At 39.9% G+C, this 12,733-nt stretch overlaps 1 protein-coding gene across 1 annotated transcript in view; it reads right to left on the reverse strand.

Moving 5' to 3' along the window:
* PRKX (protein kinase cAMP-dependent X-linked catalytic subunit) overlaps window positions 1-12,733 on the reverse strand; it is a 116,847-nt gene that overhangs the window by 12,392 nt on the left and 91,722 nt on the right. The window contains exons 5-6 of the mRNA XM_084613056.1: window positions 12,044-12,139; window positions 6,818-6,875 (exon numbers count right to left, since the gene is read on the reverse strand). Of these exons, the coding sequence (XP_084469182.1) occupies window positions 6,818-6,875; window positions 12,044-12,139 (154 nt within the window). The remainder of the gene's footprint in view (window positions 1-6,817; window positions 6,876-12,043; window positions 12,140-12,733) is intronic.

Below are 12,733 nucleotides of genomic sequence, written 5' to 3' on the forward strand. Positions count from 1 at the left end.
ACAACATTCTCTGGCAAGGAGTTCCACAGGTTGACTGTGCGTTGTGTGAAAAAATACTTCCTTTAGTTTGTTCTAAACATGCTGCCTATTAATTTTGTTTGGTGACCCCCAGTTCTTGTGTTATGAGGAGCAAATAACACTTCCTTATTTACTTTCTCCACAGCCGTCATGATTTTATAGACCTCCATCATATTCTCCCTTAGTCATCTCTTTTCCAAGCTGAAAAGTCCCAGTTTTATTAATCTCTCCTCATATAGCAGCCACTCCATAACCCTAATAATTTTTGTTGCCCTTTCCTGAACCTTTTCCAATTCCAATATATCTTTTTTGAGATAGGGAGACTACATTTGCACACAATTTTCAAGATGAGGGCATGCCATGGATTTATATAGAGGCAATATATGTTCTATCCCTTTCTTAATGATTCCCAACATTCTACTTGCTTTTTTGACTGCTGCTGTGCATTGAGTGAATGTTTTCAGAGAACTATCCACAATGATGCCAAGATCTCTTTCTTGAGTGGTAAAAACCAATTTAGACCCCATCATTTTATACATACAGCTTGGAAAACATAATCCCATGTGCATTACTCTGCATTTATCAACACTGAATTTCATCTGCCATTTTGTTGCCCAGTCACCCACTTTTGAGAGATCCTTTTGTAGCTCTTTGCAGTCAGCCTGGGACTTAACTATCTTGAGCAATTTTGTATCATCTGCAAATTTTGCCATCTCACCATTTACCCTTTTTTCCAGATCATTTATGAATATGTTGAATGGGCCTGGTCCCAGTACAGACCCCTGGGGGACACCACTATTTACCTCTCTCCATGCTGAAAATTGACCATTTATTCCTACCCTTTGTTTCCTATCTTTTAACCAGTTACCAATCCATGAGAGGACCTTCTTTCTTATCCCACGACAGCTTACTTTGCTTAAGACCCTTTGGCGAGGGACCTTATCAAAGGCTTTCTGAAAAATCTAAGTCCAATCTATCCACTGGATCTCCCTTGTCCACATCCTTGTTGAACCCCTCAAAGAAGTAGATTGGTGAGGAATGTTTTCCCTTTACAAAATCCATGTTGACTCTTCCCCAACAAATTATGTTCATCTATGTGTCTCACAATTTTGTTCTTTACTATAGTTGCAACCGGTTTTCCTGGTACTGAAGTCAGGGCCTGTACGTCACGTCTGGAGCCCTTTTTAAAAATTGGTGTCAGATTAGCTATCCTCCAGTCATTTGGTACATAAGCTGATTTAAATGGTAGGTTACAGACAACAGTTAGTAGTTCTTACATTTCACATTTGAGTTCCTTCAGAACTCTTGGGTGAATACCATCTGGTCCTGGTGACTTATTACTGTTTAGTTTATCAATTTGTTCCAAAACCTCCTCTAGTCACACCTCAATCTGGGACAGTTCCTCAGATTTGTCACCTAAAAAGAATGGCTCAGGTTTGGGAATCTCCCTCACATCCTCAGCCATGAAGACCGATGCAAAGAATGTATTTAGTTTCTTTGCAATAGCCTTATCGTCCTTGAGTGCTCCTTTAGCATCTCAATCATCCAGTGGCTACACCAGCTGTTCAGCAGGATTCCTGCTTCTTATGTACTTAAATTAAAAAAAAAAAAAATTTTTTTTGCTATTACTTTGAGTCTTTGGGTCACTTGTTCTTCGAATTCTTTTTTGGCCTTCCTAATTATATTTTTACATTTCATTTGTCAGAGTTTATGCTCCTTTCTATTTTCCTCACTAGGATTTAACTTCCACTTTTTAAAGGATGCCTTTTCCCCTCTCAATGCTTTTTTTCACTTTTGTTGTTTAGCCAGGGTAGCACTTTTTTGGTGGTCTAGCATCCCCTTGCAATGAGCTCCAAGGGTGAATCATGCATTGTGTGAAGAAGTACTTCCTTTTGTTTGTTTTAAACCTGCTGTCTAATAATTGAGTTACCCCTAGTTCTTGTGTTATGTGAAGGGGTAAATAACAAAGTATTCACTTTCTCTACACCATTCATGATTTTACAGACCTCTTTATATCCCTCCTTAGTCATCTTTTTTCCAAGATGATGAGTCCCAATCTTTTTAATATCTCCTTGCATAGAAACTGTTCCATATCCCTAATCACTTTTGTTGCCCTTCTCTATACCTTTTCCAATTCAAATATATTTTTTGAGATCAGGGGACAAGAACTACATGCAGTATTCAAGGTGTGCCCACACCATGGATTTATACAGTATCATTATGATATTTTCTGTATTATCTATCCCCTTCCTAACAATTCCTAACATTGTTCGCTTGTTTGACTACTGCTGCACATTGAGAAGATGTTTTCAGACAACTATCCATGATTCCTCCAAGATCTTTCTTGAGCAGTAACTAATTTAGACCCCACCATTTTGTATGTATAGTTGGGATTTTTTTTTCCATTGTGTAGTACATTCTGAAAAGTCAATGTTTACCCCCTTGTCAAAATCATTTCTGAATATGCTGAACAAACAGGTTCCATACTGATCCTTCTGGGACCACGCTATTTACCTCTTTCCACTGTGAAAACTGATAATTTATTCCTACCCTTTGGTTTCCTATCTTTTAACCAGTTAGTGATCTATGAAAGAACCTTCCCTATTCTTCCACGACTGCTTACTATATTAACTGATCATCCTTGTCCACGTGCTTGTTGACACCCTCAAAGAATCTAGTAGACCAATGAGGTACGAGTTCCCTTTACAAAAGCTGTGTTGACTCTTCCCTAATATATTGTGTTCATCTATGTGTCTGATTGGTTGAAACTATTTGTCTAGTACTGAAGTTAGGCTAATCAGCCTTTAATTGCCAGGGTCACCTCTGGAGCCTCTTGGGAAAAAAAAAAATCACTGTTACATTATCTATCCTCTGGTCATCTGGTACAGAGGCAGATTTAAACAATAGGTTACATACCACAGTTCAGAGTGGCAGCCGTGTTAGTCTGTATCCGCAAAAAGTGATGAAGTGAGCTGTAGCTCACGAAAGCTTATGCTCAAATAAATGTGTTCGTCTCTAAGGTGCCACAAGTACTCCTTTTCTTTATACCACAGTTAGCAGTTCTACAGTTTCATAGTTAAGTTCCTTCAGAACTCTTGGGTGAATATCTGGTCCTCATGACTTATTTCTCTTTAATTTATCAAATTGCTCCAAAACCTCATCTATTGATACCTCAATCTGGGACTGTTCCTCATATCTGTCATCTAGAAAGAATGACTCGGGTGTGGGAATCTCCCTCGCATCCTCTTCTTTGCAATGGCCTTGTCTTCCTTGAGTGCTCCTTTAGTAATTTGTTCATCCAGCGGCCTACTGATTGTTTGGCAGACTTCCTGCTTCTGATGTACTTAGATTTTTTTTTTAATTTTGTTTTGCACTTCTGTGGTTTTTTTGCTAGTTGCTCTTCAATTTCTTTTTTAGTCTGCCAAAAGGAGACAAAACTAAAATCTTCCAGCGCTTAACTCTCCCTATGAACACCAGTCTTCCAGTCTCTGTAGCTTGAATTTGACGGAAACTGATTGGTGTAAATCCCTGAGACCTGACACTGCAATAACCATTTCTGAAAAGTGAAACTACAGAATTTTGCAGTTTTATGTAAGGAGCATTAGTGAGGTTTCCAGCATACTATGCAAAAAAACAGAACATTTCCCTTTCTCCAATTACCACAGCAATTCTACCAGGCTGGATCTTCACTGCTCGCCCCGAGAAACTGTGGTAACCTTATACTATATCCAAAGCTTCTCAATTTCACAATGCAGTACTGTTCAAACTGTAACTTGTGACATTTATGAAAATGAACTGAACTTCAGATGTACTTTATATCCTAATAAAGAAAATGATTGTAATTGTCTTGCCCAGGACTGATTTTACTTGGCCCAATCTCAGTACCCACTCACATGCTCATTCCCAGCAATGGCTAAAGCAGAGATTTAGTGCTGACCGCAACAAACTGTCAGTTTTAAGTGTCTGGCCTTATAAATGTATACAATTTTAAATCAATTAAGCTAGAATTATAATAGACTATTGCATCTGCAGTTTCAAACCTTTATACTTTTTCCATCACAGATAAATTATATTAAAATGCAAATATATGGCATTATTTCTTACACCTACACATTGGCACCAAAGAGATTTCTAGCCTACTTTATATCCTGGACATGAAAACTCAGCCTATAAATATATAGTACTTGATGGACTGAAGAGTTGTCTTCATTCCTCCCTGAAGGCTAAAAGGAATGCAGTGTTCCAAAATGTTTTTAGCTCTAACTTCTTCCATCTTTTGCTATTAAAACAAAATCTTATTTGAGGTTTTCAAGACATCTTATATTGGACATGCTTACTTTCCTAAGTATTACCTTCCACTGGGTCACTCCCACTGCCACCCTCAGCTCAAGTGCTCTATCAGATCAGTCCCTTGGGTCTCTATAGATGTCCTGATTTGTTTCTGTGTACTCTATGTACCTGATTTGTTTCTTTTACTTGCAGATATGTCTCTATTTTTAGAGCATATACACCATATAACTTGCTTAATTTATCACACTACTAAATAATTTCCTTCTGGGGAAATACGGTGCAAAACAAGGTTTGAAATATTGTTAACTTACAAGGACTTCTTCAGTTTTGAAGCCCTAGGACACTGCTCTTTATTATTCTTACTTGATGTCATGCTAGGCCTCTTTGGCCTTTTACACTAAAAGATTGTGCTGTGAATAAAAGGCAATACGTACCATGTACAACAGTGTTGTTTTGTTAATGCACTTGCACAGATGTCCATGGTTTCCCCATCAACAGTTGGAAACCAGATGGTCAATTTTCTAATGTAGACTGGAGACTTCTTATTTAGAAAATAATTGCTCTTAAAATGACCTTTTAAAATGTTTTTAGAGCTGCGTTTCTCAAGCTTTTAATGTATGTTATATTCTACTTACACAAAATTATTACTCTTTCCTGTAAATAGACTTATTACAGATTAACTCTTTTGGTTGTGTGTACAAAAACAGAAGTGTCACTTTCTCTCTTTAGAATAGTAGTTTGTTTTTACACAGATTTCATTTTCTTTTTAAGTAAATATCATGAGCAATAAGTATGGGGAAAAAAACCCAGCTTCTCTCTATCTTGAAGCTGATCCAGCAAAACATGGATCTATATGCTTAACTTTAATCCTCTGAGTAAACCCACAAATGTGGATTTGGGATTGGTACTGATATTACTGGTACCGTGAGCTGATAAAATTATTTAAATGGGACTATTCACATGTAAGAAGTTAAGCACAGGGTAAGGACTAGGGTTAGGATCAGAGCCTTTTACAAAAGAAGAGTTATTTATCCTAGAGTAACTGTGGTTCTTTGAGATGTTCTAGTCAGTGTGGATTCCACTGTAGGTGACTGATAACTAGCATCCTCCCTGGACAACGACAGTGAGGAACTGCAGCAGGATTAATCAACTGACGATTGAAATTCTGCTGTCCTGACCTTGGCATCAGATCTATCTGGCACATCAACTGCATAAAATTTGACAAATGTCTGCGGGTTTGTTCCACATTGGTACTTTGCAAATCTTAGATAGGGGCACATTTCTGAAGCAGGACAAAGATGGTGCCCGTGTCCTACTAGAGTATGCTTTGATGTTCAGAAGAGGCAATATGAAGAAGCTGGGTGGAAGACTGTTTCCTTTTGAAAAAAGGGATCCATATCCATGAGATTTAGAATAGTAGAAAAATGGCAACAAAGGACATTTTATTGGAGGGATACTATATGTCTGAATGAAACTTGCTGCTAGTTACCTGTGTGGGCAGCTGACAGTACATATTTAAATCTACAGGAATTTCTAGGATGCTCACATCTCAATATATGATTTTTATTCCACTTAAACACAAAACAGGATATGAAGTTATTAGGATCACACCGTGATGTTATTTTCTATTCTTGTTCTATATTTAGAGGGTACTCTGTACAAGGTGTACACACCCACCCACCCACACACACCTTCTTCTGAAAAGCTGCACATTCACCTCTTTATGGACATGGTATTACATTCATTCCACAACAGATTGGTGACAAGCAGGGGGATCTAAGATCTCCTGCTTGTGAATTATCACTGTAACAAGAATGCTGACACCATTTCCTTTGGCTGTGGAGGACCCACAACATTACGGGAGAATCAATTTAAACTGGGGGGGGAGGGGACACACTTTCTAAATGAAGCCAATTTAGTATTGGGTACCTTTGCCTCCAAAGAAAACCTCTTTTTAACATGTAGTAGTAGTAGTAGTAGTAATTTTCCAAATTTTCGTAACATTAGAACAAAACAACTTGAAAATATTTTAACGTTCAGTCATTTGTACGCTTACATATACAGTTATAGGATGAGGTTGTTCCCTTCAGGGGGGGGGAAATCATTAAAACCGTCCAAGGAAATAGAACCACAGAGGAAAGGAGTGCATCTGGACAAAGTGTCAGATGGCAGCCCATTGCAGTAGGTCACCCCATCACATACATACACACACCCCCTCTCCTTCCTCACTACTACTTTCTCTTTTGCTTACATTGAACTGAAAGTATGGTGCAATTATATATTCAACACCAGTAACAGCAATCAAGTGTAACAGAGGTACTTTTGTAAAGTTTAGGACAAAAATCAACTACAGCATTCATCGAACTAGTACAAGAATGAAAAAATTCAGAACACAAAAATGTAATATTTTTCATATACTAATTTAGATGTTCAGTCCTAAGTAACAGAACAGAAGCACAAGTGGACCTCAAAATTCATGTGTACATTTTTTAACATATTTAACACAAACCTTCATATTTCCCAATCGTCTTGTCCTGTCAACCACTAGAAGCTTCTTAATAAGGTCCCTGTAACAGAGGAAAAAAATGTCATTGTTTTATTTCATTAGGATATGCATAGTACAGACCACTGGAAGCACTTTTATTTTACCAGCATAAACATTTTGTGCATTTTAACAATTCACGTTTTCCATATTTCAGAACGTTTTACATTCAAACAGTTCAAGACTGGTATGAAAACAGATAACCGGTCTCAGAAGAACACAGGGGAACAGAGGTGGGCAAACTACGGCCCGCAGGCCACATCCTGCCCACAGGACCCTCCTGTCCGGCCCCTGAGCTCCTGGCCCGTGAGGCTAGCCCCTAGCCCCTACCCTGCTGTCCCTCCTCCCCCACAGACTCAGCTCACTGCGCCACCGGCACAATGCTCTGGGGGGCAGCGCAGCTGCAGAGCGGTGGCCTGACCCGGTGCTCTGTGCTGTGCGGTGGCGCGGCTGGCTCCAGCCGGGTGGCGCGGCTGCCTGTCCTGGTGCTCTGGGTGATGCGGCTGTAGCGCAGCCAGCCACCAGTGCTCCAGGCAGCACGGTAAGGGGGCAGGGAGCAGGAGGGGTTGGATAGAGGGCAGGGGAGTTTGGGGTGGTGGTCAGAGGTGTGGATAGGGGTCAGGGCGGTCAGAGGGTGGGGAACAGGAGGGTTGAATGGGGGTAGGGGTTCCGGGAGGGGGCAGGAATGAGGGGGAAGTTGGAGGGGCAGGAGTCCCGGGGGGCCCATCAGGGGGTGAGAAGCAGGGGGAGTCAGATAGGGGGTAGGGGCCGGGCCATGCCTAGCTGTTTGGGGAGGCACAGCCTCCCCTAACCGGCCGTTCATACAATTTCGGAAGCCTGATGTGACCCTCAAGACAAAAAGTTTGCCCGCCCCTGCTATAGAGTGTCGTTTCTTAAGAAAAGATTTGGGATACAAGTTCCTTGCTCTCCTGAAGTGTCTAACCTTCCTTTTCATGTTGTTAGGCATTCCAAATCTTAAGTCAAAACTGAACTTCCTTCAGAGCATGGTTTCAGACTAGACCTCATAGCAAATTAAAAAAGATACATAACTTTCAATCGTTAGGTTTCAGCCAATAATATATTGAATTCTACCTCAGTTAAAAATAGAGAAAATGTGGAACAGCAAGTTCTCTATTTAAAATATAGTGGGGACTAGCTCGCATTCATAAGTCCTCCATAGAAAATGAAATGTATACTTTGAGACCCTAACAATGTTTTATGACTTTTGTATAAAGCTAAATTAAACTTTTTAAAAGCTGAGACAACGCTTAGAAAATCAAAAGTATTACATAAATACATTTGTAATACTATGTTAACAACAAAATCAAGGATCACATTTTGTTTGGCTTTCTAGTGTAAATCCAGAATAACTCCATTAAGGCCTGGTCTACACAAATCATCTTATGTTGACCTAAGTATGTCAGTGTACACACTACAACCTTGTTGCGCCAATATTAGTGCCCTGCTACACCTACATAACTACTCCACCTCCATGAGAGGCATATGGCTTATGTTGGTGTAGTTAGGGAGATGCAGTGTCTGCGTAAACACTGCATTACTTATGTCTTCTGTTGGCTGTCTTAATTTCACGGGTCCATGCTGGAGCCGTGAAATTGACAAGAAAGCCAGGCATCTAAAGCCTGGCTGCCCCTAGGTATCTGCTCCCAGCCGGGCTGCTGCCTGGAGGTTCTTCTCTTCGTGAGATGAGGAGCCCAGGAGGCTGCCCCCCACTCCCAGCCAGGAGCGGGGCGCCAAGAGCCGGGGGTGGGACGGAGGGAAGCTGTGTTCCCAGCAGAGAGCTGCATGGAGGGCTCAGCACCTCACACTGCCTCTCTTCCATCGGTGAAAGCGCTTCTGGTGAGGACGTGCACTGCCGACAGGAGGAGGGTAGTAATTACTGTGGTGGCTGTAAGTCGACCTAATATAGGTTGACTTAGGGCATGTCTACACTAGAGCCCTAAGGCAGTGAAATTACCCTGGACATGCACTGGTATCACAGAGACTAAATTCAGCAACAAATTTCTACAGTTCTCTCAATGGCTATATTCTTAATTATCTACAACTTAACCTCTTCAATGAAAGCAAAGTAACAGTTTTGTATGTTCCACAATAATCAATGTCCAAGACAAAACATACAGCTTAGCCATCTTCGCTGTTCTGCAGCCTAAAGAAGAAAGAGGTGCTATTGCAATCTTCCTCAGATGAATCTCCAAGGGACTTCAAAACAGGAGTTTCTCACAGAAAACTTGTAAAAAAAATAATCATATCTATATTTATCTAACCCAGCAAATAAATATTTTTTTCCTTTGAGAAACCAGGTTTCATTACAGCAAGAAGGCAAATACAAGGGTCAGGGACAGGATGAAATAAATCATAGCTCAAAAGACCAGAGAAGATTATATCAAGTGTCCTAGAAATCTTAGTCTGGCATATTGAGAATAGTGAACTGAATAATAAATTTGCTAAACAGCTTCAAAACTGTCATATGGGCAGAGCAAATATTTCTAAAACTCAGTGGAAAAAAATACTAAGCTGCCAGCTATACGGGAATACAAACGTGAAATTGGAAGGAGATTTCCTAATCTCCCATAAACATTTCAGCCAGTAAGTGGCAAGATTTAGATTCAGTCCTGTGATTCAGTCATTTGTAGTCATTCCTGAAGGAATTTCTCCACCTCCAAGGGCATCCCAGAGGACACTTAAGGAAGGGTGTGTGTGTGTGGGGGGGAGGCGAGGGGGGAATCCAACGTTTCTTGTTCTAAACAAATAGATACCCTTTCAAATAGAATAGTGAAAAGTAATTCATATTAGAAATGAAGAGCCAGATCTATTGCTGGATCCCACTGGGTTAGAAACAAGCTGTGTAGCCGCTTACTGTGTCATTTAAACCAGCATTGTGCTATTTAATTGATGACTCTTAAAAGTTGTAGAGCTCTTCCTTTGACTGCTCCTCAAACTAGCCTTGGAAATGCAGAAAATACACAGCTGAGACACGAACTGACTCAATGATGTTGAGTTGTCACTGAAGCTGTGAATGTGTGTTGCATTCAAAGAGAAGGAGTATCCAAATTAACATCTGCATCAAGAGAAAGCGTAGTGCCTCCTTAATGTCCTTTATACACAGGATTAAAAAGTCAAGTGTTCTAACAGTTCATTACATATAGTGTTGAATTCAAGTAGGTGCCGACATCCTAGATCAAACCTGCTCAATAATAATTATTTAGACTGCAGTGGCATTGTTATGCATTATCCCCATTGTTATGCATTTCCAAAACACAAAAGATGACATCTTTGCCCTGGAAGAGTTTACTCAAAAAACAAAACCACACATCATGCACACTTCAAAACAGAGTGGTCAGGGAGGTGGCTGACACACCTATTAGTAGTTCTACTTTTCGAGGGGGAATGGGGTGTGGGGGTACAGCTACTGACAAATATCTTCAAACCAAGGGATTATTAGATGGCTAAATTCTCTTAACTTTTGTCAGAAGTGGGTCTTGAATATAGATTTGAATTAGAAAAGGATAATAGTCAGGGCATGCAAGTTCAGGAAAAACATTTCAAATGTAGGGGATGGGAAGGAATGAAGCACAGAGACTGTGGCAGGAAAGTCAGATAAACTGGCAACAAAGATGACATCAGAGGCAGAGTGAAGGGCGATGTGAAAAAAAGACTAGGTTAGAAGTAAATAGAAAAGGCAGAGAGTAATGCAGAGCCTTACTGGCAGTAACAAGAAACTTGAACTTGAAACAGTGGAAGAGGAGAAGGTGGTGTGACAGAGTCAGATCAACAGTCTACAAAAGCAGCTGTTTTCTCTATGGATTATAAGGAATGGTATGGGCATCAAGTGGGACAGATAGAAAGAAGCTGTGGTATGAAATGGTATGGGCATCTGCGGTGACAGATCAAGGCCTTGCCAAGAGTCTTTACTGGCTAGACATTATGGAAATGTTGTGGAGAAAGAGTTATTCAGGCACAACCTGGATGAGAGAGGGGGTAATGAAGGGAGGTGTCAAAAATGAAAGAATAGGGGTTGAGTTCATAGAAAAAAAAAAAAAAAAAACTGTGCCAATATCTCAGTTCAGTAGGTTTAATGAACTGAATTCTGGACTCCATGCACTTCCTGGAATTCCGGACATCCACCTTTCTAAAAGTTACGCAGGGGAATATTTTTACCAAAAAAAAAAAAAAAAAAAAAAAGAGTTCTGTTTAAACTGATGGTGAGAAGTCAAGGAAGAGATGTCAAAGAGGTAGGATGAAATACAGAATTGGATAGCGGGAAACAGGTTAGGAGTGAAGTGATAGATTGGTGAGTCAATAGTATAAAGCAGCACTGGATGAGCTCATCCAAAAAGGTGTAAAAGGAAAAAAGTGAGGGGTGAAGAATACCGCTCAAGAAAGACACTACAAAAATACCTAAAGAAGTAAGAGGAGAACCAGGAAAAGACAGTACTCAAAGGGTATGATACCTAAAGTAGCCTAACTGCTCATTGATGGCCATCTTTCTCGACTTACAATGGAACCTGGAGACACTTGCCGAGTGCAGTGACTAGAACGTCTTTCATGGCATGAGAAATTTACTGGATGATACAAGTCAATGATTACTGTGTGACTGAGAAATACAAACAGATGTTGACAGTACCCTAAGTTTAACTGCTTTTCATCATGATGGCCTAGTCATCAATGACAAAAAACAACTTTGTACTGTTCACCTTCTGGCCATGTGCCCAGAAATTACTGCAGACAGTACATGTGGAGATGTATACTCTTTGTTGAGAAAGATTGTATTAAATACAATAGACAAGAAGAAGAAACTACAGGAAACTGGTAGCAAAGCAGCATTTCGAGGGCAGCCAATGTTCAGAATATGTACAGGTATGGGATACCAGGATCAGTCAGCATAAGCACATATATTAAGCTGGAGCACACTCATGAAATCTGCTGATACAGCTTTAATAATGGTCTTGTGAGAAGCCTTGTGCCTGAAGAGGCATTCGAGAGAGAGAGAGAGAGATTTAAATTATATTAAGTATGTTTTCACTTTGATTTCAAGACTAAATTTAGTCCAAAATATTTTCCAACAAAGCATTTTAGAATACTGCAAGAAGGTATCCTCCTATGCAGATCCTTTCAAACTATGCTAAAGAGGTAATTAAAAATAAACATGTCAGTGATGAAAGCCAGTATACTTACTTCACATACAAATCCAAATGTCTGGGGAAATCTATTTTGCCAGCAAGAATCTTCTGATATATACCAAATGGGTTGTCATCAAAAAATGGAGGAAACCTATTTGAATAAAACAACCAAAACACAGCTTTCCTTAGCAATCTGCAAAAATGTATAATGGTATTATACTGAAGTAATTTATCTGCTGACCAGACTGTTAGGTACATAGTTATTCTCTATGCACCGAGGCACTGCGTACTGAAGTCAGGGTTAACCACACCTGTGTAACCAAATTAAGGTAGCTATTCTCCAAAACACAGAATGTACTGTGCACAGAACAAATTCAGAATATATTAAAAACAAAATACTGAAAACTATTTTTAATATTAAAACAGAAAGATCAGTCACATATAGTGAGGGAAGATTTCCCTTAGAAAGTCTGTGATTTGGCTTGTTCCCTATTGGTGAAATCTGAGAGGCATTCACCAAAACCAGCTCTTCCCTTCTAGTCTGGACACTACTGACTGTCCCTTCACCTTGGCTGCTAATTCCACAATTAAGCAGGTGTAGTTCCTTACCTTTAAAAGACAATATAAAAATAAGGAGCCAGTTGCCTCTATCATTTTTTTGGGAGGGGGGAGGGGGCTACACCCTCTTGCAACAACTAAGAATTTGTATCCTCTCTTGGGCTTCTCTTTCTACAGGCTGACATAT

Source organism: Lepidochelys olivacea (assembly GCF_965140295.1).
Source record: "Lepidochelys olivacea isolate rLepOli2 genome assembly, chromosome: 1".
NCBI classification, from domain to species: domain Eukaryota; kingdom Metazoa; phylum Chordata; order Testudines; family Cheloniidae; genus Lepidochelys; species Lepidochelys olivacea.